This window comes from Miniopterus natalensis, chromosome 14, assembly GCF_054644295.1.
Source record: "Miniopterus natalensis isolate mMinNat1 chromosome 14, mMinNat1.hap1, whole genome shotgun sequence".
Taxonomy (NCBI): domain Eukaryota; kingdom Metazoa; phylum Chordata; class Mammalia; order Chiroptera; family Miniopteridae; genus Miniopterus; species Miniopterus natalensis.
The window spans coordinates 49,316,926-49,338,930 of NC_142094.1; the positions used below are offsets into that span (position 1 = coordinate 49,316,926).

At 43.9% G+C, this 22,005-nt stretch overlaps 1 protein-coding gene across 1 annotated transcript in view; it reads right to left on the bottom strand.

Annotated features, from left to right (window-relative positions):
- Positions 1–4,835, bottom strand: part of GPAM (glycerol-3-phosphate acyltransferase, mitochondrial) — a 29,445-nt gene extending 24,610 nt beyond the window's left edge. The window contains exons 1-3 of the mRNA XM_016212180.2: positions 4,728–4,835; positions 3,498–3,620; positions 725–798 (exon numbers count right to left, since the gene is read on the bottom strand). Coding sequence (XP_016067666.2) covers positions 725–798; positions 3,498–3,620; positions 4,728–4,829 — 299 coding nt within the window. The 5' untranslated portion in view covers positions 4,830–4,835. The remainder of the gene's footprint in view (positions 1–724; positions 799–3,497; positions 3,621–4,727) is intronic.
- Between the last annotated feature and the right edge of the window lie 17,170 nt (positions 4,836–22,005).

The following is a 22,005-nucleotide window of genomic DNA, read 5'->3' on the forward strand; positions in this document are numbered from 1 at the left end:
AGACTTAAAACTTAAGTATTTGACTTCTTAGGTCAGTTTTTCATAGGAATTCAAGTATTTCTCATCACCTGAGCTTACTGCTTCCCTCTGCGAGGCATTTACTCTTAGAATTATAAGAACTGGTAGCATTTTCAGCTGCAGTTCCTCTCATGCCTCAAAGACACTCACACAACCTTCGCACCCTCCTTCCCTATCCCCTAGCCTAGATTCACAGAAACAAAGCCTCTTTCTCTCACCCTGCTGCCTAATAGCCTATCCCCACTTGCCTGGAATTTGGAAGTAAGAATTCTGAGAAAAGTCTTAAACTAATAATAAATCAAAGAACGCTTGCTCAATAAAGGAAAATACCTTCTAGAACTCTAGATTGGCTATACTTTTTTTAAGTATAAAATAGTCATAACAGATCGTAAGACATTCAAACCTACCCCTCTCCTCAGACAAATCGTCACAATTTGGAACACTTCAGATGCAAAATCAATACATGGGTAAGTTAAGAAAGCTGTGAGTGATATCTACACTCTCAAGAAAATATTGATTATATAATTACAGCAGTAATAACAGTAATTACTACTCAGTACCTTTGTTGTTTCCAAATTTTAGATAAAGCCTTTGTGTCAGAGGCTCATATTCTATTAACTCTCAGAAACATAATGAGATTCATCTTATACTTATTACAGAGTTTTTCTTTTGAGATGTATTAGAAGTATAAGAAATTTCTTTTTACCTTGTGTGAGTTTCATTGATATAAATAACATTCCGCAAGCCCAAAGACGGGATACTGGGGTTGAAAAACTTATCCTACATAAAACAAGATTAAACATAGACATAAATATACAACTGGATTGCTGGTAAGAGCTCCCATTACTAGTACTTAATAACTTTGAAAATTCAAGCATAAAGTTAGGCATGGCTTCAAAAAGTCAGCCATGACTTTAAAAATCAAAGTGATGAAAATTATTGAAAAGTACCTTCTAGTCTATAAAAAAAGTCACAAACTCAAATTTAAGCCTTAACACCTTGCAAAGAAAACAGTGTCTCTTCCTTTCCTGTGCCACTCCCCACCCTCCAACACCAAAGAGCTGAAACTACATATAATTTAAATCATTGAAAAAATACTGGAGATTTCAGTGTTCCCAAACTACATATAATTTAAGTCATTGAAAAAATACTGGAGATTTCAGTGTTCCCAAACTAGAAAACTAAAAAAAGCAATATAGGAAAATTTGTATTATTCCTCCAAAGGAGTACCAACATATCATATGTTCCAAACTCAACAGGAGAATCACTACTAGTTGTATTTGAAAACTGCCAACTAGGCAGGTACTTTCATGTGTAAATGTGGACTTAATCTTTGATGTTCGAGGGAAGTGACTCATGGACAGTTTCCACAATATGCCAAGGAGATGTGCTTTATATTTTGGGACTGACACTTTATTCAGTTCCTGTATTAGACTAAAATCAATACTACTGGCTACCTTCTCTGTCACTGAAATAAAACTGTGATTGTTCTGCAAATAAAATTTAATTACTAACAACAAAAAGTAACATGTAGTTATATTAGATTATTAAATCTCCCAATAATCCTGATATGTAAGAATTATTATCCTCATTTTACAGACAGGGAAGTTGAGTCTGGCAGAAGTCCACAATTCAATCCTAGATCTTACTCCAAATAGTATGGTCTTTCTATTCCCTTACAAAAACTGTTCCACTTAAAAAGATAATGTATGGTTAAAGGTCATCCTCTTTACAGGTAACCTTGGAAGATAATCCAGAAATAACTGCTGAAAAGAAAAAGTCTGTAATATTATCTATAGGGACATAAGGTAAACTTTGCACAAATAAGTGCTGAGAAAGCATAATGTACCCTCAGCAAAAGATGTAAAAATACTAAGACAAATCTCTTTAGAGAAAAGGAAAATAAGACTTCAGAGAAAGGGTAGCAAATATCAAAAAATTACTATAAAAATACTGTCAACCAAAAATTATTTTAAATAAACAAGTCATGGAAGAACTTCAAGATCAAGTTCAGCTTCTACATTTAGGTGCTATAGTACCTAAAGTTCAGTTCCTATATTTAGGAAAAAATCAATTATCTCTATACTACTCACCTATCCCCACCCCAAGCCGTTACCACCACCAAAAAGTTTCCTATGCTCCCTCCTGAATTAATAACACATTAGAGTTCAGGTATTGTTTCAGTCTTTTAAGCATTCAAAATTAGAATTAGATGAGAGGCCAGATCTAAAATAAAAATGTTTCAAAGCCATGTGATCTTCTATTTAAATCTTTATTTCTATTGGCCTATTAATCTGGCCTTACTCCTGACTAGAAACTTCCATGATCCTTCACTGCTATCAAATTCTGGCAACAAGGCCCTTGTGATTTAAAAGGAATATTTATATCAAGACATTCTTGAGCAGACCTAAATATCTAACATAAGCTGCTTGGGCCCCATACAAGTCTCTCCCAGGTTAGTAAACCCCTTTGTCCCAGACTCAGAATTCTACTTCCTGACAAACCAACCCTGAGCAGAAAATTCACACAGAAGTTAGCTATTTGCACAAGCTATGAGCAACCTCTATAAAGAACAGATCCTTAAAGGGCAGAATTTCTATGTCCTGATAACTGACCCATCTCAGAGAGAGCTTAACATCCAGGTATACCTTTTAATACGTAACTCTACTGCTTCAGGACACAGCCACATCAGATTCTACCATCCTGTGCTAACTCATCCCTCTGGCAAAACGCCATCAGAAGCATACCTCTCATTTAATCAACTCTTCTCAAATAGCGACACCACACCGTAATGTGGAAGATTTTGCAGGGCTTATGTTTTTTCACCAAAATACAAACAAGAGGTACATACACACTCTTTTTTAAGTCTTCACCTGAGCTTTTAGTGACCATTCTTCACAGAGTCAGCAGACACCCTTCCCCCATCACCCTGAAATAGAAGCTTAGCAAGAGTACAGCAAAGCCACAGGGCTGAAGTTCAACATCTGTAAGATCCATGACGGCTCCTACCAACTCTTTGGAAGAGTTAACTAAAGAAAGATCTACTCTTCCCCTAGAGCAGGGTGGGGAACCGTTTATCTGCCAAGGACCATTTGGATATTTATAACATCATTCGCAGGCCATACAAAATTATCAACTTAAAAATTAGCTATGAAAAAAGCTCCTAGATTTACTGAATTTTGAGTCCCACCTGTGGTTGCCTCAGCAGGACCAGACCAAATGATTTCATAGGCTATATACGGTTGTGCTCCCCATCCCTGCCCTAAAGTCATACCAAAACTACTAAAGAAGCCAAATCTTGCCTAGCATCAACTACTAAACCAACATTTAATGAACATATGAATGGATAGAAAAATTGAGTCAACATCAATGAATGAAGTCTATTTGGTATTTGCCCAATACCAAATTCACACAAAGTTGGAAATCTATGTCACATATTTCAAGGGTTTATTAAAGGTCAACAGTAGTAACATTCTTACCCAGCTCTGGGGAGTACAGGAATAACAACATCTTCCGACAAATGGCCTTTTCCGGCTCATCAGGCTTTCTTTCCATTTTAAGGTTGCAGATCTGAAGACAGTAGGTCTGAAGCCATACTCACCCTAATAAATATTAAGGAAAAAGTGGTCACTAACTGGCAAAAAAATTATACTTGTCCACGTGATTTCTAAAATGAAGATATTTCAGATAGAAACTTATGACATACTTTTCTTCGGGTAGTGGCATAATTCTCAGAGTGATTTTCATTCAAGGTACTCCCTCCATGAGCAACACTTGAAACATGTTTCTTCCCAAACACTTAGCACTTAAGAATAGTGATAGCTGGCAAAAACTACTCTACACTCAAAGCAGCATTCAAGGTTTTAAAACAAAACTGGAAAATGTCAAACAGCCTCTTATGGTAGCAGGATGAATAAAATCAGACTCCTTGATCCCTATGCTAACAGTTCATCTCACTCTCTCTTAAATCACACACTCTCACAAAAGAACTACCAAGGCCTTACACAGTAAGCAAGTTGTTATATAGAGCTTAAAATATTTTGATTTAAATAAAAAACAAGGTACAGTTATAGAACATTCATTTATCCTAACGACAGTGTAAAGGCTGAAAATGAAATTATAGCTGTGCTATAGGTACCATTAGGGTCAAACTCAGCTCTTCCATTCTAAATATTTTCCTCTTGAGTTCACTGTTGCTCAGATCCCACTAATATAGCATGCTCAAAAATAAGCAAAAACAAAAAAACAAAAAATCTCTACCATCACTTCTTAAATAAAGCAGATAGAGTTCAAGAAATATTTTAGACACATCATGTTATGTTGAAATCGGGAAAACAATACAAGATAATGTATACCCTCTGGATTGGGTTCATACTAAAATTTATTCTCCTATTTTTAATTTTTTACATAAATTTTATTTCATCAAAAAATGTATACTTATTAGGTATAATTATGGCCAATAGATACAAAAACATTTTAAAACTATCTTTATAATTATACCACCCAAAATAACGACGAGTAGGGGGGTTTTTCCTATGCAAAAGTATTTTGCTTTTAAACATAATGTCTGTAGTCAAATTTTTTACCCGAGATTTTCTTCTCGGTTATTGATATTAACTTGGCTCCAGCATGTTCACCTCCATAAACAACACTGAAATGAACATCTTTAGGTTGACTGCTTTTAATCCGCATCTTAGGTTTAAACTTACCCATTCCTCACTTGCATGCTTGCATGGGCCAACACTGTATTCTGATGAATTAGGGAGGTAAGAAACATCTATGGTGTCAAGGGTCAGTGCAGATTCATCCATGTCCTAAAGCGTAAATCCTAAGTCATGTGCTATAAGAAAATATGTACCATTTCAGTTAATGAAGAATCCAGACAGCAAATATCGGAACTCAAAATTCTAACTTCTACATGACTTTGCTCCATAACAGGATATCAAATGAACTAGTGACAGGCTTCCACCAGGTTCAGTCAAAATGTAAAAACGGACTTTGATGTGTTTGTATGAACTCAGTTAGGCAGGCTTGGCCTAAAAATAATCAATCTTTGTATCTTTAGACTTCCTAAACAAAACAGCTATGAATTTATAAGAGTAAATAAAAGCTTATTTCAGGTATGTGACAAAGAATTACTTCGTTTGTGTTAATAAGTGAATAGTTTTGGGGGGGGTGAAGGCATGAGTTTATTTAATTAAACATAAGTTTAGTGTGTAGACAAAGGTAGACCATTTTTTACATTATGTGCTGAGAATTTTAGGTCATACATATTATGCAGTAATGCAAAAGTGGTAAAGGCAATAAGGGACCTCTAAAGTTTCCCACTTAAACTGAATTAAGCTCTTAATTTTCTTGCGATGCCTTAAGGGAAATAACTGCTCGTACATCTACAAAGCTCTAAAACAAAACCACCCTATTTGAAACGCCTGATGTATGAGTTTCCATCTTTTCAACAAGCCTCTTCCTTTCCCTACCCTCCGGGAAAATGTTCCCCAACAGTGAACTGCTAAAGAACGTTGATAGGGATTAGCCTAAAATATAAAAACTTTCTAACATAAGTTTCAAATTATTTTGAGATAGCTTTTGGCTATTTCTCACCTGACCTTAAATTGTTCCTTTAAAACCCTGAAAGGTCCATTCCAGGTTAACAGTGTTCCTTGGGAGGTCACACTCGAATTTCTTTCTAATCGACATGGGTTTGCTGCATAACTACTATGTGCTGCGCATCAGTGACCACAGCAGGCGAGGGGAGGGAAGAGCCCTGCGGAGGCTGCCGGGCACCGTAAGGCCCGGTGTCGCGTCCAGGTTCAGGAGGCGGCCGCACGGGGGAGCCCGCGCGCCTGGGAAAGGGAGACGCGCCGGCCCGGGGAGAGGGGGGAGAGGAGAGGGGAGAGAGCGAGCGCGGTGCCAATAGGAAGTCTACCCTTCGCTCCTCCCTCCCCACGGCGTTTATGCAAGGTCGAAAAGTTTAAAAAAAACAAAAGTTTACAGATTCGGAGGTGCCAGACTATGGGCTGAGGGGAGCCAACGGTGGGCTCTGAAAGGGACAGAAGCAGGGGCGGCTCTGAAGTCAAACAGAGCCGAGTTCAAGTTCCCCCCGTGGGTCCCTGGACAGGTTGGTTCGCTCCTATGCCCTGGTTTCCCCACCTGGGAAATGCGCATCACCTGACAGCGCTCACCTCTGGGCCTCGGGGGGCTGGAAAACGCGCAGAGAGCGCCCAGCGCGGGGTCCGACACGCAGGGAGCGCTCAGCTCAACCGGCGGTCGCCTGTCGTCGGAGCGTCCCCAGCCCCGGCCGCTCTCCGAGCACCCCCGCGGCCGCAACGCCAAACGCACTGCCCCGCGTCCCCCTCCGGTGCAGGGTCCTGAGGCCACAGACAGGCCCGGCCACCCGGCCTCCCGGAAGAACACGGTCCCGAATCCCACCCGGCACGCGCCGGAACCCAGTTCTCACGGGGACCCCAGAACTCAGGGGAGGGGCCCGGAGGGACACACCGCCCGGCAGCTCGCGGGAGCCACGCCGGCTCCCGCGCGGAGGGCGACCACGCACCTGTCCCGGCGCTGCCGGCCCGAGCAGCCTCCCGCAGCCCGCTCGCGCCCCGCGGCTCGCACTGGCAGCTCCGCGAGCCCCGGCGCTGCAGCTGCGGGCACTTGAAGCCTCCGCCGAGCTCGCCGCGGCGTCGCGCCCCGATGACGCAACGGCGCGCGGGAGTGACGCTCAGCCGCGCGGCGGCGGCGGGGGCGGCGGCGGCTCCGGGCCTCGCGCGCGCGGCGCGGGCAGCTGGCGGGAGGATGTGCGCGCACGAGGCTCTGTCTCGGTGGCTGAGCGGTGTGCGTCCTACCGGGAGGTCATTCTGCCTCGGCGCCGGGTCCCGTGAGCGTGCGCGCACGTGTGAGCGTGCGCGGGTGGGTGTGAGCGAGCGCGGGTGGGTGTGTGCGGCCAAGTTTGCGTTGCGTGAACGCGCTCCCGGCGGTTCGCGTCTCGTCCGGGCCGCGGCGGGGTGCGCGCCCTGGCTTCCCGCGGCTGTGCGGGTCTGTCTTGCCGCGGGTCTGCCTTGCTGCGGGGTCTGCAGCGCTGTAGGATTTATGAGGGACGAGGAGGCGGGGTGGGGAATGGCCCCCGTTGTGTAATTTCCGTAACAGTGGCTCAGTGCCTTTTCCTTCAAGGAAGAAAATAAAGTAAAAAAAGAAACCTGAGGCTTGGAAGTCCGAACCCAAGCTGGCCAGCCTGCAGCCCTTCCGAGCAACAGCCGGCACGAAGAGGCTCTTTCACAATGTCTGCCTGCCGTGCACCAGGCCGGCAGTTACCCAGAGCATTAGTGAGCTGGGAGGAAGGAGACGACCTTTCACACGCCCTTAAGCCACGAGCTAAATATGAACCAGCAGCTGGGCTGAGAAGCAGTCCCTGTCCTCACACACCTGCCACCAGCCCTCATCTCCTCTGCACGCTAATCCTAACCCTGTCTTCAAAACAAATCTGCCCCTGTCCGCCCAGCAAAATCCTCCAAAGCCCCCTGACAGCCCAAGTGCCGGAGGCTGACACGCGAGGCGTTCACAGATAAGCTTCCACTTTTCCCACTGTTCTGCAGCAGGAGTCCCTTTCTTCAACCTGTCCCACTGACCCTAGCCACGCCAGGGACACGCATCCTCCTAACTGTGCTCATGCCGCCACTTTCCCTAAATTCTGTCGTTCCTTCCTGAACTAAGTCGCCAGGCCCTCCTTAATCTTTCCCCAGTAATGATACTCTCCTGTGAAATCTCACAGATTTACTGTGGTACCACACCTTGGGTCTTTAGCCATTGTGTCATTCTTCCACAAGATAATAAACTCATGATTGATGTCAGTGACGCCTCAGTCTCTTAGGTAATGCTATGGTGCTTTGCTGTATTAAGTACTCAGTTAATACTTGTTGAAGCTGAGAAATAGGAAGAAAAACAGGAATTACTTATCTTGAACTTTCTACTTCTGTTTATAAATTTATCCCAAAATGCAGGTGTATCCCTCTTTTTTTTTTTTTTTTTTGTAGTAGTAGCAAACTTTTTTTTTCCATTGATTTTAGAGAGAGAGGAAGGGAAAGAGAAAGACATCAATGCAAGAAAGAAACATCAGTTGGTTGCCTCCCATGCATGCCCTGACCTGGATCGAACCCGCAGTGTAGGTATGTGCCCTGACTGGGAATCAAACCCAAGACATGCCAGTGCACCGGACAACACTCCAACCAATGGAACCAGAATGCAGTTGGCGCCCTCTTTTAAAACAATCCAAAACAGTAGGTGTGGTTATACTCTGTGTGCTTCTTGAAGTTAGAGACCGATCGTCTTTATCAACCCCACATGCACCTTAGCAAGGACCGTGTTGACTAGAATGAGATGAATTCTAATCCCAAAACATCATGACATTTTATGTACAGGTTACTGGTACCTGAACAAAAACAAAAAAGAAAAAAAGGGGATGGGGGGAAGGGCAGAGGAAAGCCTCAGAGTTTGAGTCGTCGATAAAGTAATGAGAAATGAAGCTGAGAAAACATTACAGGATTTAAAAGGTAAGCCAGAATTCAAAATTAGATCGGCTTACATGACGTTCATTTGTAGGACTCTTTTGTAATCCCCGTTGCAAAAGGGTTTACTGTACTTGCAGAAGATTGCGTGGTTTGCACATCTTCAGGTTACCTAATAAGAATTGTTTTGGAAACAAGTGACACCCTTGGCACTCTTTCGTCAACAGAACCACAGTAACTTAAAGTAATCCAATCCAGCCAGCCCAGATGGAGCAACAAGGACTGAATTTACTCTCCAGCTAAAACAACTAAAATAAACCAGGCAAAATAAATAAAACGGCAGCAGCCCAGGACACTTGTCCATAAGGGAAAAGAAAGATGTGAGGTGAGCATCATGATTGGTTCAGTTTACTGTCGAGAGAGAGTTGCCAGGCTACCATATTGAGAGGGGGAATCCAACAAGAACTAGGCAGATTCCCTGAGTTGAAGAGGTAGAAGTAGAAGACCAAGAAAGCCAAAGCAGATGAAGCTGGGTGTAGAGCACCGGAGAGAAGAGCTATACAGAGAAAGAGGGAGCTCTGGAAACCTGCAGGTCTTGCTCCAGTCTTCAGCGGATTAGCTCATGAATGTGAGGAAGGTACCCAAGGCCAGGGAAAGAACCACCCATACAGAGAGAGAGAAGAAATACCAGAGCTTGCAATAGATAGGGAATTCCTGTTCCCACAAGCCAGAGTGAAAAGTATAGAACAAGGAATAGGCCTTGATCCTGGTACCCTGGCTGGAGAATCTCATAATTCATTACTCAAAAGATCTTGCCTCAGAAGCGGGATAAAATTAACCCTAGAGGAAATGCTGCTCTGGTCCTACCTAACACCTAAAAGCCAGCCCCAAAAGGTTCAAACCCTCTCCAAGAACAGAGTGTCCCAAAACAAAGGACAAGAATACTTACAGGAAATCAAAAATATCCAGCACCTAACAAGGTGGAACTCACAATGCCTAACACCCAATCAAAAATTATTAGGCATGCAAAAAAGAAGCAGGAAAGAATGACCCATAATGAGAAATATCAATCGAGAGTTGCAGAAACAATAGAAGTAGTAAACAAGGACATTAAAAAACAATTATTATGTTCTCTATGCCCAAGAAAGTAGAGGAAACATTGAGCATATTAAGTAGAGATGTAGAAAATCGGTCTTTTAAAAAAACTGTTATCCACTTATTGCATTATTTTGAGGTAAGATGGAATAAGGCATAAAAATAATTAGCATAGTGCCTGCCACATGATAACATTTATTAAATGGTAGCTATTATAAGTGTAAGTCTCTTCTTGCAGAGACTCTGAGGACAAAAGCACGATCCTATGCCTTCAAGCTTGAATTTTGGTAAAGAACTTGTCCTAAAATCTTTGACACTCATATGAACCCGTGAAGTTACTTTATTCTGGGAGGAGTGTTTATCAGGATGGGCTAAGTTACGACACAGTAAGAAATATCACACTATCTTAAGACAACAGTTTATTTCTTGTCTGTGGCGCAGATAAATTGCAGGCTATTAGGCTCTCTGCTCATAAAGGTCACAGGGGGGATCCCTTGTGATCCAGGCTTCCTTGATAGCTGAGGCTGGGAACAGAAAGCACAGTGAGCCACACACTGGCTCTTAACCCATACATCACTTCTATGCCCATTTCATTAGCTAAAGTGTCATATAAAGCAAGTGGATGAAGTATAATCCTACCATATGCTGCAAACAGGATAACTAAATATTTATGAACAACCCCAATGACTATCAACCTCAATGGACCTTCTGGTTGGGCTGGATAAATCTAAAATCCCACTCTGGCATGAAGAGATTTAGTTAAGTCTAATAGGCCAGACTACCCTACAGGACTTCATAGAAGTTTATCTTTGTCATGCCCAGAATTGCATCTCTGAAGACAACATGTCTTTTAGACCACTTCCCTGAAAATCACTGTTGGTTCTTGGAAGATACTGTGCAAGATGTTTTGTGGAGCTGAGATGCTGGCTGGAAGTGAAGCATCTTGTCTCTGGAAGAGGGATCCTGACTTGTGTGGACTAGATCATGCGTGCCTGGTCTTATCCAGAACCTTCCTACTGTTATGTAACCTAGTAATCAGATTACTGGGTGCTGATGGCTTGTTGAGCAAGTTCCAGGTCTTGGCGTTAAGGAGCAAGGTCTTTTCTCAGCTTTCACAATCTCATGCCCTCCTGGGGTTTTTTTTCCCACCTATTTTGTAGTTTTGCTTGGCATATTTCACTGATTCAAAGCCCTCTTTCATTTTTCACTCCATCCTTTCTCCTTAGCAGACCAGGAACCTAGGAGTCATTCTTAACTTCTTCCCACACCCAATCCAACACTAACTTCTAGCAAGTTTATTTATTTATTTTTTAAATATATCTTTATTGATTTCAGAGAGAGGAAAGGAGAGAGAGGAGAGAGAGAGACATCAATGATGAGAGAGTCATTGATCGGCTGCAGCCTGCAACCCGGGCATGTGCCCTGACTGGGAATAGAACCCAGATCACCTGGATCCTAGGTTGACTCTCAACTGCTGAGCCACACCCGGCCGGGCAAGTTTACCTTCCTAATAGCTTTAAATCCATCATCTTTTTTATCTCCTTCTCTACTTGACACTGTCCTAATCCAGGCCATCACCACCTTACCTGGGAGGCATAACAACCTGCCACCTGGAATTCTCTGGTCTGCTTCCCACCCACCACCCTCCCAAGCATCCCACATGTTGGTCAGAACGAAGATTTGAAAATACAACACTATGTCAGACACCCCCATGTTTCTCTCCCTGAGCCCCACACCAACTGATTCCAGTCCTTTCCATTACCCCTTACAGTAATCAGGACAAAGACTGAAGTCTTTATCCTGGCATCTAATGCCTGGCTGTCCTTGGCGAACTTCACCACCCTCATCTCCTCCTACTGTCCCTTCTTTCTCTACTTTGACCACCCTGGCTTGCTTTCAGTTCCTCAAAGAAGACTGTTTCTGGGCTTCCCTTGCACAAATCGCTGCTTCTGCTGGCTGTGGTTGCCCACACAACCCCCTCCTTCTGCTTTGTAGTTAAATGTCACCTCCTCATAAAAACCTTTATTGACCCTCAGACTAAATCAGCCCCTTGTCATATGCTTCGCCCCCATGGGATCTTATCACAAGTATAACTGAATACTTAATTGTAGAATTATCATGTAGTATCTACCTCTCTCTCTTAAATGTCATTCTCGCCTTTTCCTATTCCCTTCCTCTGTTCTAACACCTCACAGTGCTTTGCTCAAAACAGAAGCTCATGAGCTATTTGCTGAATGTCTAAAGACAAGACATGATTAGCTAGCTATTTCAAAAGGAGACTGTAAATGGCTATTACAACGGTCCTGACCAGGTGAGCTCTAGGAATAGAAGTATGAAAAGTGGAATACATGAAACAGGGCTTTGGGTGCTCAGGACGCTGTAGGCCTTAGGGAAGCCATGCATGCAAGCTGGACAGAGAGGCAGAAAACAGGTTTCTCATTCCTCCCCGGGCTACTCCCTGGGCCGGAGTAGAGGGGGCCACATAAATAACTACAAGGGACAATAGGAGCCCAGGACTCCAGTGGCGACCAGCAACACAGGGCTGGTGGCCCACCGTGGGACTGAATGCCTCTGTTGAGAACAAGGCAGAGCAGAGGCTGGGAGGCAAACCTACAATGCCCAGTGCATTTGAAGGAGGGAATCTGAAAGCACTTGAACAGGAAAGCTGGACATAGCTGGAGGCAGACTCTTTTCATCCTCACCTGAGGATGTTTATATTGATTTTAGAGAGAGAGACATAAATATGAGAAAGAAACAGATCAACTGCCTCTAGCACCCACCTCGATCTGGGATCGAACCCACGGCCTCGGTGTGACCGGGACGGGCCATTGCTCCAACCAGCTGAGCCACACCGGCCAGGGCAGAGACAGACTCACTTTTATTTTCCCTCCCTCACAATCAGCTTTTATTTTCAAAAATAATTATTTGACGAAATAGACAAGAAGCAGAACTGCTTTGCACTTAGGTTATTTTTCTAATGAGTTTAAAGGAACCTAGAACCTCACTTATTAAGTCTAATTGGGAGGAAGGTCAATCTAAGTTCAGCTAAGACTATTTTTCAGAATACTTTTTTTAAAATTAGCATTATTGGGGACATAGAAGCTCTACAATTTTCTTTTGGGAAACTTATTCCCTTGGATGTTTTAAACATATTCCTTATAACTGTATTTAGCTATAACTTGCAGATTTCCCCGAAGAAGAGGTTAACAAAGTAAAGAGTGTTATCCCACCCAGTTTCCAGTTGTCTAAGTTACCTGGTATAAAGCAAACCCTGAATAAGCAGAATCCAATTGACTGTGGTTTTAACCAAACTCTGACAGTCATCATATTACCCCAGAAGACACTTGCAGTTTCTTGCAATGAGGGCCTCCCACATGAAAATGAGAGATCGGGCACTAGGTTTCCATAACCCAGAGGCACAGCGCGCAAGCTACTCCTCTACCCTGCTCGGATGTACAGCCCATCGGGCGGGCCGTGGAGCCTGACCTTTCACTCACGGTGACTTACAGTCACTCATTCCTGTTGCACATTCACTTCTGCTTAGATGGCAAAGCACCTGCCGCCGTTATCAAATTTTAGTTACTTTTTCCAGAGGCTCTCAGTTCTGGTCCAGGGTTCCTACTTTACTCCCGCAAGTCACTGGAACTCATATGTAAATTTAACACATACACATGAATTGTAAAATTCCTAGTCACCACTGTAGGTACAGATGGGATCACATAAACCTTACTATCCATAATATTAGCATTTCTCTAGGCTATTTTATAAATTGTGCTTTTAGAGAATAGTCCATGTAGATTTCTAGGTCACCTGCTCGTTAACTATTGAGTAAATAAAATTGAGGTAGAAGATGAATTATATCTCAAGTCCCATCAGTTGGTCAAGTCTTGGACTGAATCCATTCTAACTTCCCAGAGATAAGGTTTAGTTAAACTGCGCAGGGTTACGACAAGCTTTATGCACAGTGTGAATTTTTTAATGGTGATAAGAGTTAGAATAATAAAATCACCTACTTGGTCAGTAACCCCATTTCATTAACCACAGTGACTCAGCCAAATTATACTGAGGCAGAATAGCCTCCTCTCAGTGCGACCTGCAATCTGCTTCTATTTACAAAACCAGAGGCAGCACATATAGGAATCCTGTCGTTAATTAGGCCACCCTGTCGTAATCATGGCCGCCACACAGACATGTCCAGAATGGTAATTATTCTGAACCATTCATTATAGCTCGACAAACTACACTATCCAGAACCACGAAGGGTCTTGGAATATTGCTTGTAAACTTAATCTATGGTTTTAATCTCTCTGCGCCCCATTTTCCTCATCTGTAAAACAAAGCTAATAATAATAATACCTACTTTATAGGGTTGTTGTGAGGATTCGGGGTTAAACTACGTTAGGCGCTGGGACAGTACCTGGGCCATGGCGCGCACTATGTAATGTTTGCAGTTATCATAAGAGTTCCTGGGGAAACGTCCAGTCCTCAGAAAGGAAGGCTCTATTTGATCCAGCTACCAATCCCTCTTGTTTTCACAGAGCAGAATCAATACATGTGTTGTTTGAGAATCACAGGCTTCCCCAGATCCAACCCCTACAAGTTTTCCTTTCCAAATTACAAATTTGCAGACAGTTATCTTTTGCTGACTGTACAGATGGTCCCAGACTTATGATGGTTCAACTCACAGTTTTTTTTACTTTATGGTGCTTGTGCAAGCAATATGCACTCAGCTGAAACCATGCTTCCATGTTGAATTGTGATCTTTTCCCAGGCTCATGGATGAGGCGTGATAGTCTCTCACGCTGCTGTGCAGTGGCGGGAAGGCACGGCTCCCAACCGGGAGGTCACCAGGGTAAACAACCACTACTCTGCCGTGTACTGTGTTGCCAGCGTTCTGGGGGTATTGTCTCCTAAACAGGTTGAAGGTAGGCTAGGGTAAACCATGACGCTCAGTAGGTTCCGTGTATTAAATGCAATTGCTACCTAATCGTAGGTTTATCAGAGTGTAACAGCCCCATCGTTTGTCAAGGAGCATCTGTTCTTTGATTTAGTCATGAAAATCTTTTAAGGAGTACCTCCTAACTTTTTGGAGTCAGAGAATCTGATGAAACTCTAGACTCTCTCCTTGGGGGGGAAGTGCATGTAAAAGTTTACATTCAATTTCAGGGGGTTCACAATGCCCTCTGAGGTCATTCATGGACCCCAGATTAAGACTTATAGTTTGAGAACATGACTTGGAAGATAGCCAAACTGGATCTTGTTTTTTCACAATTTCTGCAAGACGAGAAAGCGACACATATTTGCACATTGTAAAGGAAGGATTAATTACTCTAAACCAGCTAAGTACTTTCCAGTAAAGACTTTGATGATGATGCAGGAGGGGGAAAATGAAGAGAATATGAGGAGGAGGAGTCATTTGAAATGGATAAAGGTGGGTAAACTAAAGGTGTACTTTTACCTTCGAGCGAGCCAAGTATGCAGCAGTGCTTTGAAACTGGGAGGACTGTATGGCCGTTATTATAGCAACTCTGGAGGCAGTTTGAGTAGCTGATTGTATCTAAAGCTTCCTTTTAAACCTCAAACAGGTAAATTATTATCACTGGGGCTCTTCACGCCTGTTCAAGGATTCAGACACAAAAGAAATGTTAATTATGGGAACTGAGCTGTGAATTCTGAGTGACCCTAGGGACAAAATGATTATCTGGTGGTCTTATGTTGCTGAACATTTATTGGAGGGTTTTAAGATCACATTAACTGGTTTTCACCGTAAGTGCTCCACCTGGGGAAGCATTAAAGGCTCCTGATAAGGAGTGATTTCAGAGAAGTAATGACATCAGCTAGATCTTTGGGGTGAGTCAGGGGTACTGTGAGGAGAAAAGCCCAAGTGAGGTGGCTGCATCCAGCCAGGTGGTGTGATGGGCCTGCTGCAACCAAAAGCTGTCAACTGACTAGGGCTCACCAGGTCCCCTCTCATCACCTGTTTCCAACAGTCACCAGTACCAGAGACCAAGGAGGAAGAGTCATGTATTTACAATGAAGGTCATAGAATGAGGCCACAGGCCCACTTCCATTTCTGCCTCATTATGCTCTCAGATTGTACCCCTGCCTCTAAATGCCAAACGTCGTCTTGGGGTCTGCAAGGGTTGACCTACCCTTACCCACGCTCGCCTCTACTCGCTCAGCCTCTCCCATGTCCCCTCCCTCGCTCCGCCTCCATCTCCAAGGTCATCTCTCTGTTCTTGGACCATCTCAAGTTCATCCCAGGTGCAGAGCCTCTGTTCTTACTGTCCTCTCTGCTAGGAACGGCCCTTCTCTAGGTATCTGCATGGCTGTCTCACTCTTAGCTCCCATCTTAGCTCTGTTAGCAACTTTCTGTCCCCTGCATTGTCACTCTCTTCCATATCCTTCTACGAAATTTTATTTATGGTGCTTATCACTATCTGAAATAATCTGCTGATTTGTTGTCTTCACATTGTTGATACTCCCCATTAGAATGTGAGCCCCATGAGAGTAGGCACCTCCTATGTCCTGACCCCTGCTATAGGCCCCAGGCTTACCACAGAAAAAGCACCTGATGTACATTTGCTGGCTAAAGGAATGAATGATCATCATAATAGCTACTATTTCTCGAGCACTTATTCTGTGCCTAGCACAGAGTTGTAGGTTTTTATAAATACTATCTCATTGAATTCTCACAGCGACCCTCCAGGGTAGGTATTTATCGCTTATCCCCATGGTACAGATTAGGTTGCAGAGAGGTTATGCAGCTCTCCCAATGTCAAAGCCAGCTTGCTCAGTGCATGATGAGCCCTCTCCATATAAGAAGGACATCAGGTGGATAAACTAAGCTAGCAAGTAACCAGGACCTGACTTGAACCCAGGCATGCTTGACTTCAACACTCATGCTCGAAGTCAGGAGGCAGCACACTTTTTCTAGAAAGGACCAAAGAGTAAATATGTTAAGACTTTGCAGGCCATATGACTCTACATGTAGCAACCACCTAACTCTGTGGGCTATGAAAGCAACCATAGACAAAACATTAATACATGGCTATGGCTGCATGCCAATAAAACTTTATTTACAAAACATGTGGTGGGCAGGATTTGGCCCAGGGGCCATAATTTGCATATTCCTCCTTTATGTCATTATTCTATAGGTTGTGCTAAAAGGGATTTTTAAAAAACGAGAAAAGGAGAAGGGGAGTAAAAGAAAAGCATTAAAATGTGTGCTCAGTGCATGATGAGCCCTCTCCATATAAGAAGGACATCAGGTGGATAAACTAAGCTAAAAAAGGCAAAATCAGCAATAAGTTGCTGGTAGGAATTATGACTCTACTGATTCAGCTTCTCCACTGGATTATAACTGTCAGTTAAGACTACAGTAGAGTTTAATTGAAATAAGGTGTTTCATTTTAACCAAAATTCCATTCATATTGTAATTACACAGGATTTCACACACCAACACCTAATCAGATCCACACAGCCTTCCATCCCAAGCAGGCCCCAAGAGGTCATTATTAAGGGACAAAGTTCATCAAGTCACTCTGACTGTTTCAAATCTTCCTCTTTCAAACTTTGAGCCTCAAAATTTATCTTTCCTTCTCAAGCAAACGTATGAGTTATTGGCAGGAGGTGAAAGACAAGATACGAATCCGCAGGGTGGAGAAATCTCTGCAGCCTCACTGGGAAGGCGACCACGATTAGGTTCCATTGCTCAGTCATTCAGAGTGGCTCTGGGCACTGAATATCACAACCAAAGTGAAAGGTCAACTCCTAGGCCCTTGGGTTTGGGGTGGGAGGCAAAGGCTGAACTTTAGAAGGGGGGAGACAAGGGACAAAGGCGATGGTGTCTGTTGTGCTTGTCTGTGCATAAGCAACAGGCTGCTGTGGGCTGGAGCCTTGTGGGGGTAAGGCCGCTCTCGGCATTGTTTTTCTCTCCTAGGTCACTAGAAACACATTAGATAAAACATTCATTTCTCTCCTACCCTGAAGAAAGAGTCCCTCTGGAAACAGCTTATGGTTCTTAACCCAATAGGCACATTTTCCTCAATTTGTATGCAATTTTCTAAACACGGGCCCTAAATATTTGAGCAAGTGACAAAGATTAAACTTAAGTCAGGCTCCTGAACCTTCTCCTAGGCCCATTTATGCCCTTGGACTATGCACTTGTAAAGTCCAGTTTTAGCAAAAACTGGAAGAGATGGGGCAGGAGTTGCCATGGACATCCAACACAGGGTCTTTCCCCTTGAGGACCCAAGAAAGGCAATCGAACCCTTGCACAATCCATGCCCCTGGAGGAGCAGTGCCCATAACTCACCCAGTAGGGGTTCCCTCAGTCTTGATTCCTCCTTGTTGTCATTTTTGTGCACAAGTAAACCTGAAACAATGGTGTCTGCAAATCTGTGATTATTGGAAAATCTGTTTCTTTGCTAGGGAGAGGCAATCCCTTCAAGCATGTCAGTGCTGGCCTGATCAGAGAGGGGTTTGGAGAGGTGTTGGGATAAGGTAGATTCCTAGAGATAGCAGAGCAAGGCTGATAAAGTTAATGTTTTTCACGGAACTGATTTTCTCAGGGATGGGGGAGAAAAAAAGGGAACGAGTTTAATATTGAGTGTCTATTATGATCTAGGTGCTTTTATATACACTGAGCATTGGGTCCTGTCAACAATAGGTAATGTTGACATTTTACAGATGAGGCTAGTAAGAATCTAACCAGACTTGATCTAATTCAGATTTCCAGGATGCAAATGGCATTTTCCCAATTGAATTATTTGTAAAAAATTATATATATATTTATACTGCTAAACCTAATACAGTGCCTAGCATATAGTAGGAGTGCAATAAAATAGGATGACTTAACGGTTAATAAATAATGTGGTCTCTCAGAGTGGGGTTGATATCATCTGATCCAATAATTCTCAACCAGGGATGAGTTTGCTCCACAGAGGACCCTTGGAAATGTCTGAAGATATCTATAGTTGTCACAAAAGACGGGAGGGGTACTGCTGGCATCTAATGAGTAGAGCCAGGATGCTGCTAAACATCCTACAAGGCACAGGACAGCTCCGCATAAAAAATGACCCATAACTTTAATAGTGCTGAGGCTGAGAAATTCTGATATAATCCAACATGTCTTACAGATGAGGCAGGCAACCATGACCCAGAGAGATAAAGAGACTTGCCCAGGCCCATACAACTGGTTGATAGCAAAATTGTGTTGAGAAATATCCCCTAAAACCTTCTACAATGTTCTTATCAGACCTCAAGCTGCTGACCAGCCCGAGGGCTGCCTGCTACGAGAGAGATGGGTTCAGAGGAAAATGCTGTGTTGGCAATAACAGTCCAGGCAAGCTGAGCATAATGAGGTAAATTCAAGTGGACCAAGCTGTTGTTCCTCAGTCTCTGTCATCTCAATCAGTCAGGGGAGGTTCTAGAAAACAAGGAGACCAGCTTTGGGACTGAGTGCTTATCCAGTCGAAGAAAGACTCTTCTTTTAATAATTAAGTAGGCAAGTTAAACATATTAATGATCATGTGGTCATATTAAGTCAAGGCAGAAATGGCTAGCAACCGATTCTTTCCAAAACAGATGAGTTACTTGCATGATCCTTTTCATCAATGACAACTTTCTGTCTTCCTATGTGCCAAGAGATGTGCTGGGTTCCAGGGAGGAGATGGGCAGAAGGAGAACAGGATGTACCCTTGACCTCAAGTAGCTCTCAGCTCCAACATGGGGGTCTCCTTTGCAACCTCCGCTGCAGAGCAAAACTAACATCGCAAAATGGGAAAGCAAACCCCCGTACAGCTAATAGCTAAGCCTGGCACAAGCCGCTTAAAGAACTTTCAACACAGAAACACCCAGCTGCACCCCAAGAATTTGAACTTTCCCAGTTGTATTATTGGGATTTGGCCTGCCTGATGGGCATTTTTTCTCTCATCCATTAAGCTTCCTGGACCATATCTAAAATGACAGATAATCAGATGCAATATGGGACTTCATTGAATTATAGCTGACCATTTGACCCCAAAATCCCTTAACCTAAGCAGGTGGATGGAGGGTCCCTAAAAGGCTACCCTAGACCAGGGCCGGGCATCTTGTCCAGCAGTCTCTATGCTGCATCGAAGTGGAAGTTGGAGATCTGGGTTAACACAACTCTGAAGATTGACTTTTATCTTGAAATTTCAATGAAAAATTAAACATCGTGATAACACTGAGTACTAATGGCTTTTATTTCCATTGCAACTGCTTTCTGAGATGGATAATTCCCCTTTAGCTTTTCATGAGTTTGGCCCAGAAATCGGACACCCAAGGCATTAAACATACAGGAGCCTGGGACGCCAAGAACACTAATGTCTATTTAAGGAGCTGGCTGCCACAGCCGGCTGAGTGTCTTGGGGAAGTGAGTAGAATTTGAATATAGCAGCTCTGCCACTCTGTTGCACACTGGGAAATCAGACACTCAGAGAGACACCTCAGGGGCTCCCACTTGGGCTTGGACATGGGTGTTAACCTTGGTGACAAGCAGCTTGCTGGGCAATGCTTCCCAAGCTTTGAGCTATCACAGTGCAGAAAACTAAGGGATGCTAACTTTTTAATTCTGCCCAGCCATCATACTGAACTTATACTATACATCAGTGGACAATCTAAAAACACCATTATTTGATAAGAGAAAGAATGCTTTAACATTTCAGGAAGAGGGAAGGACAGACTCTCGGGACAAAAGGAAGTTCTTCAAATTGCATACACATAGCTATAATCAAGACTTTGCTACTTTTCCTTAGTTCTTACATCCCCCTAGATTGGAAAAACTATCATAGACTAGCAGCCATCTGCAGTCTGGAAGGTGGGTACTGTGAGTAGCCACTGGAGTCTCCTGGAAAAGAATTAGGTTTGAGACCCAGAAGGTATTCCAGGGCAAGGACAAGGAAGGGGAAGGGCATGGAACTGGGGGCACAGGGGTTGCCCTGAGAATAAACCTCTTTGCTCTATGGTGGCACTTTCCACACTGTAATGCTACACTGAGTAGCTTGTTTAATTACCCATCTCTTCCACTGGGCTTTGAGTTCCTTGAGAGTAGCCCCTTGTTGCCCTGAGTCATGGAGCCCATTAGATGTGGGGCAGGGATGGGATGGTGGTGTAATTAGCAGCCATTCGAGGGAGCAATGGCAAAGCACCAGGGACACACAGTGCTGCTTCACGAACCCATAAAATCTGAGGAGTAGAGGGCACATTTTCTATTATCTAATCATGCGTACCATTTCTGGCTGGTGTAGTGGTGGGGGCCCCAACTCCATCCGACCTGGCAGACTCACCCTGAGCATCATCCCACAAGATAATTAAAATGTGCCTCAAGGAGAGCACGATGGGGGTTGGATCTGCTGCCGCCCCAGGGGTGTGCCAGGGGACTGCTGGGCAAAGACTCAGCTCCTCTCCCGTGGTTCCCGGAGCTGTCTGGGCAGAAGCAGGGCTGAGGCGGGGAGCAGCCAGCCTCCTGCCTGCCTGCTGATTGATCCCCTTGGTTTTCCCATTGCCAACTCTGAAAAGAGCTCTCAGTCTCAAGGTTTTCAATTTTCCCAAGCCCTTGTTCCTCATAGGCACTTTTTGGAATTGACTCAAAAAAACAAACAAACAAACAAAAAATCATCCACAGTGTTAGCAGCAGCCCTGGGGTTAAGTTCCACGGCAACCACCCCTTCTCTGCAGAGAAAGTCCCGCCTGCAGGGAAATGGATGTTGCTTTCCCTCAAGGCTCATGTTGGGTGGTTTTTTAGCCAACCTGATTTCTGGCAGGATGTTGAAGCCTAATACACAGGGCCAGCCTCAGCTAAACTTCCCACTAGGCCCAGCAGCACTGGGTAGAAGCCAAGTGCAAATCTCACTAAGCAAGTGCACTGAGATGGGGAGGACAGGCAGGGAGACAGCTCCTGCCCCCATGCTCTTGAAAGCCCAGGAGTGATGATGGAGTGTTTTCATTAGCACTGGCTCAGCATGCAACTGGCAGCCCCATAATATGCCTGAAATGCTGCTCAACCAGCTCCACATTGGTGGGATTAGCAAGACTGAGGGTTCTGGGAACTAAATGGCAAGGGTGGGGTTCCCATTGCAAATGTCCTGTCATTTTTCTTCTTATGAACTGTTGGAGAGATTTGCCTTGGGTTACAACTTGCTATTCAAAGTCTCTTTGGAAATGCTCTTGGTCTAATGTATTTTTTATTGCATGGAATCTCCGTTCCCTTCTCAATATGCAATCCTCTATGGTTCTCCCACCAAACAGTGGTTTTCAAATCCTGAGTTCGTGTGAAGACAGATGTGTGCATGAAAGTATAAATGTTACTGCCCGTCTTCCCCTCGTGATGGATCCCTGGCTAAAACACTGACGCCCTTGGGAGGTT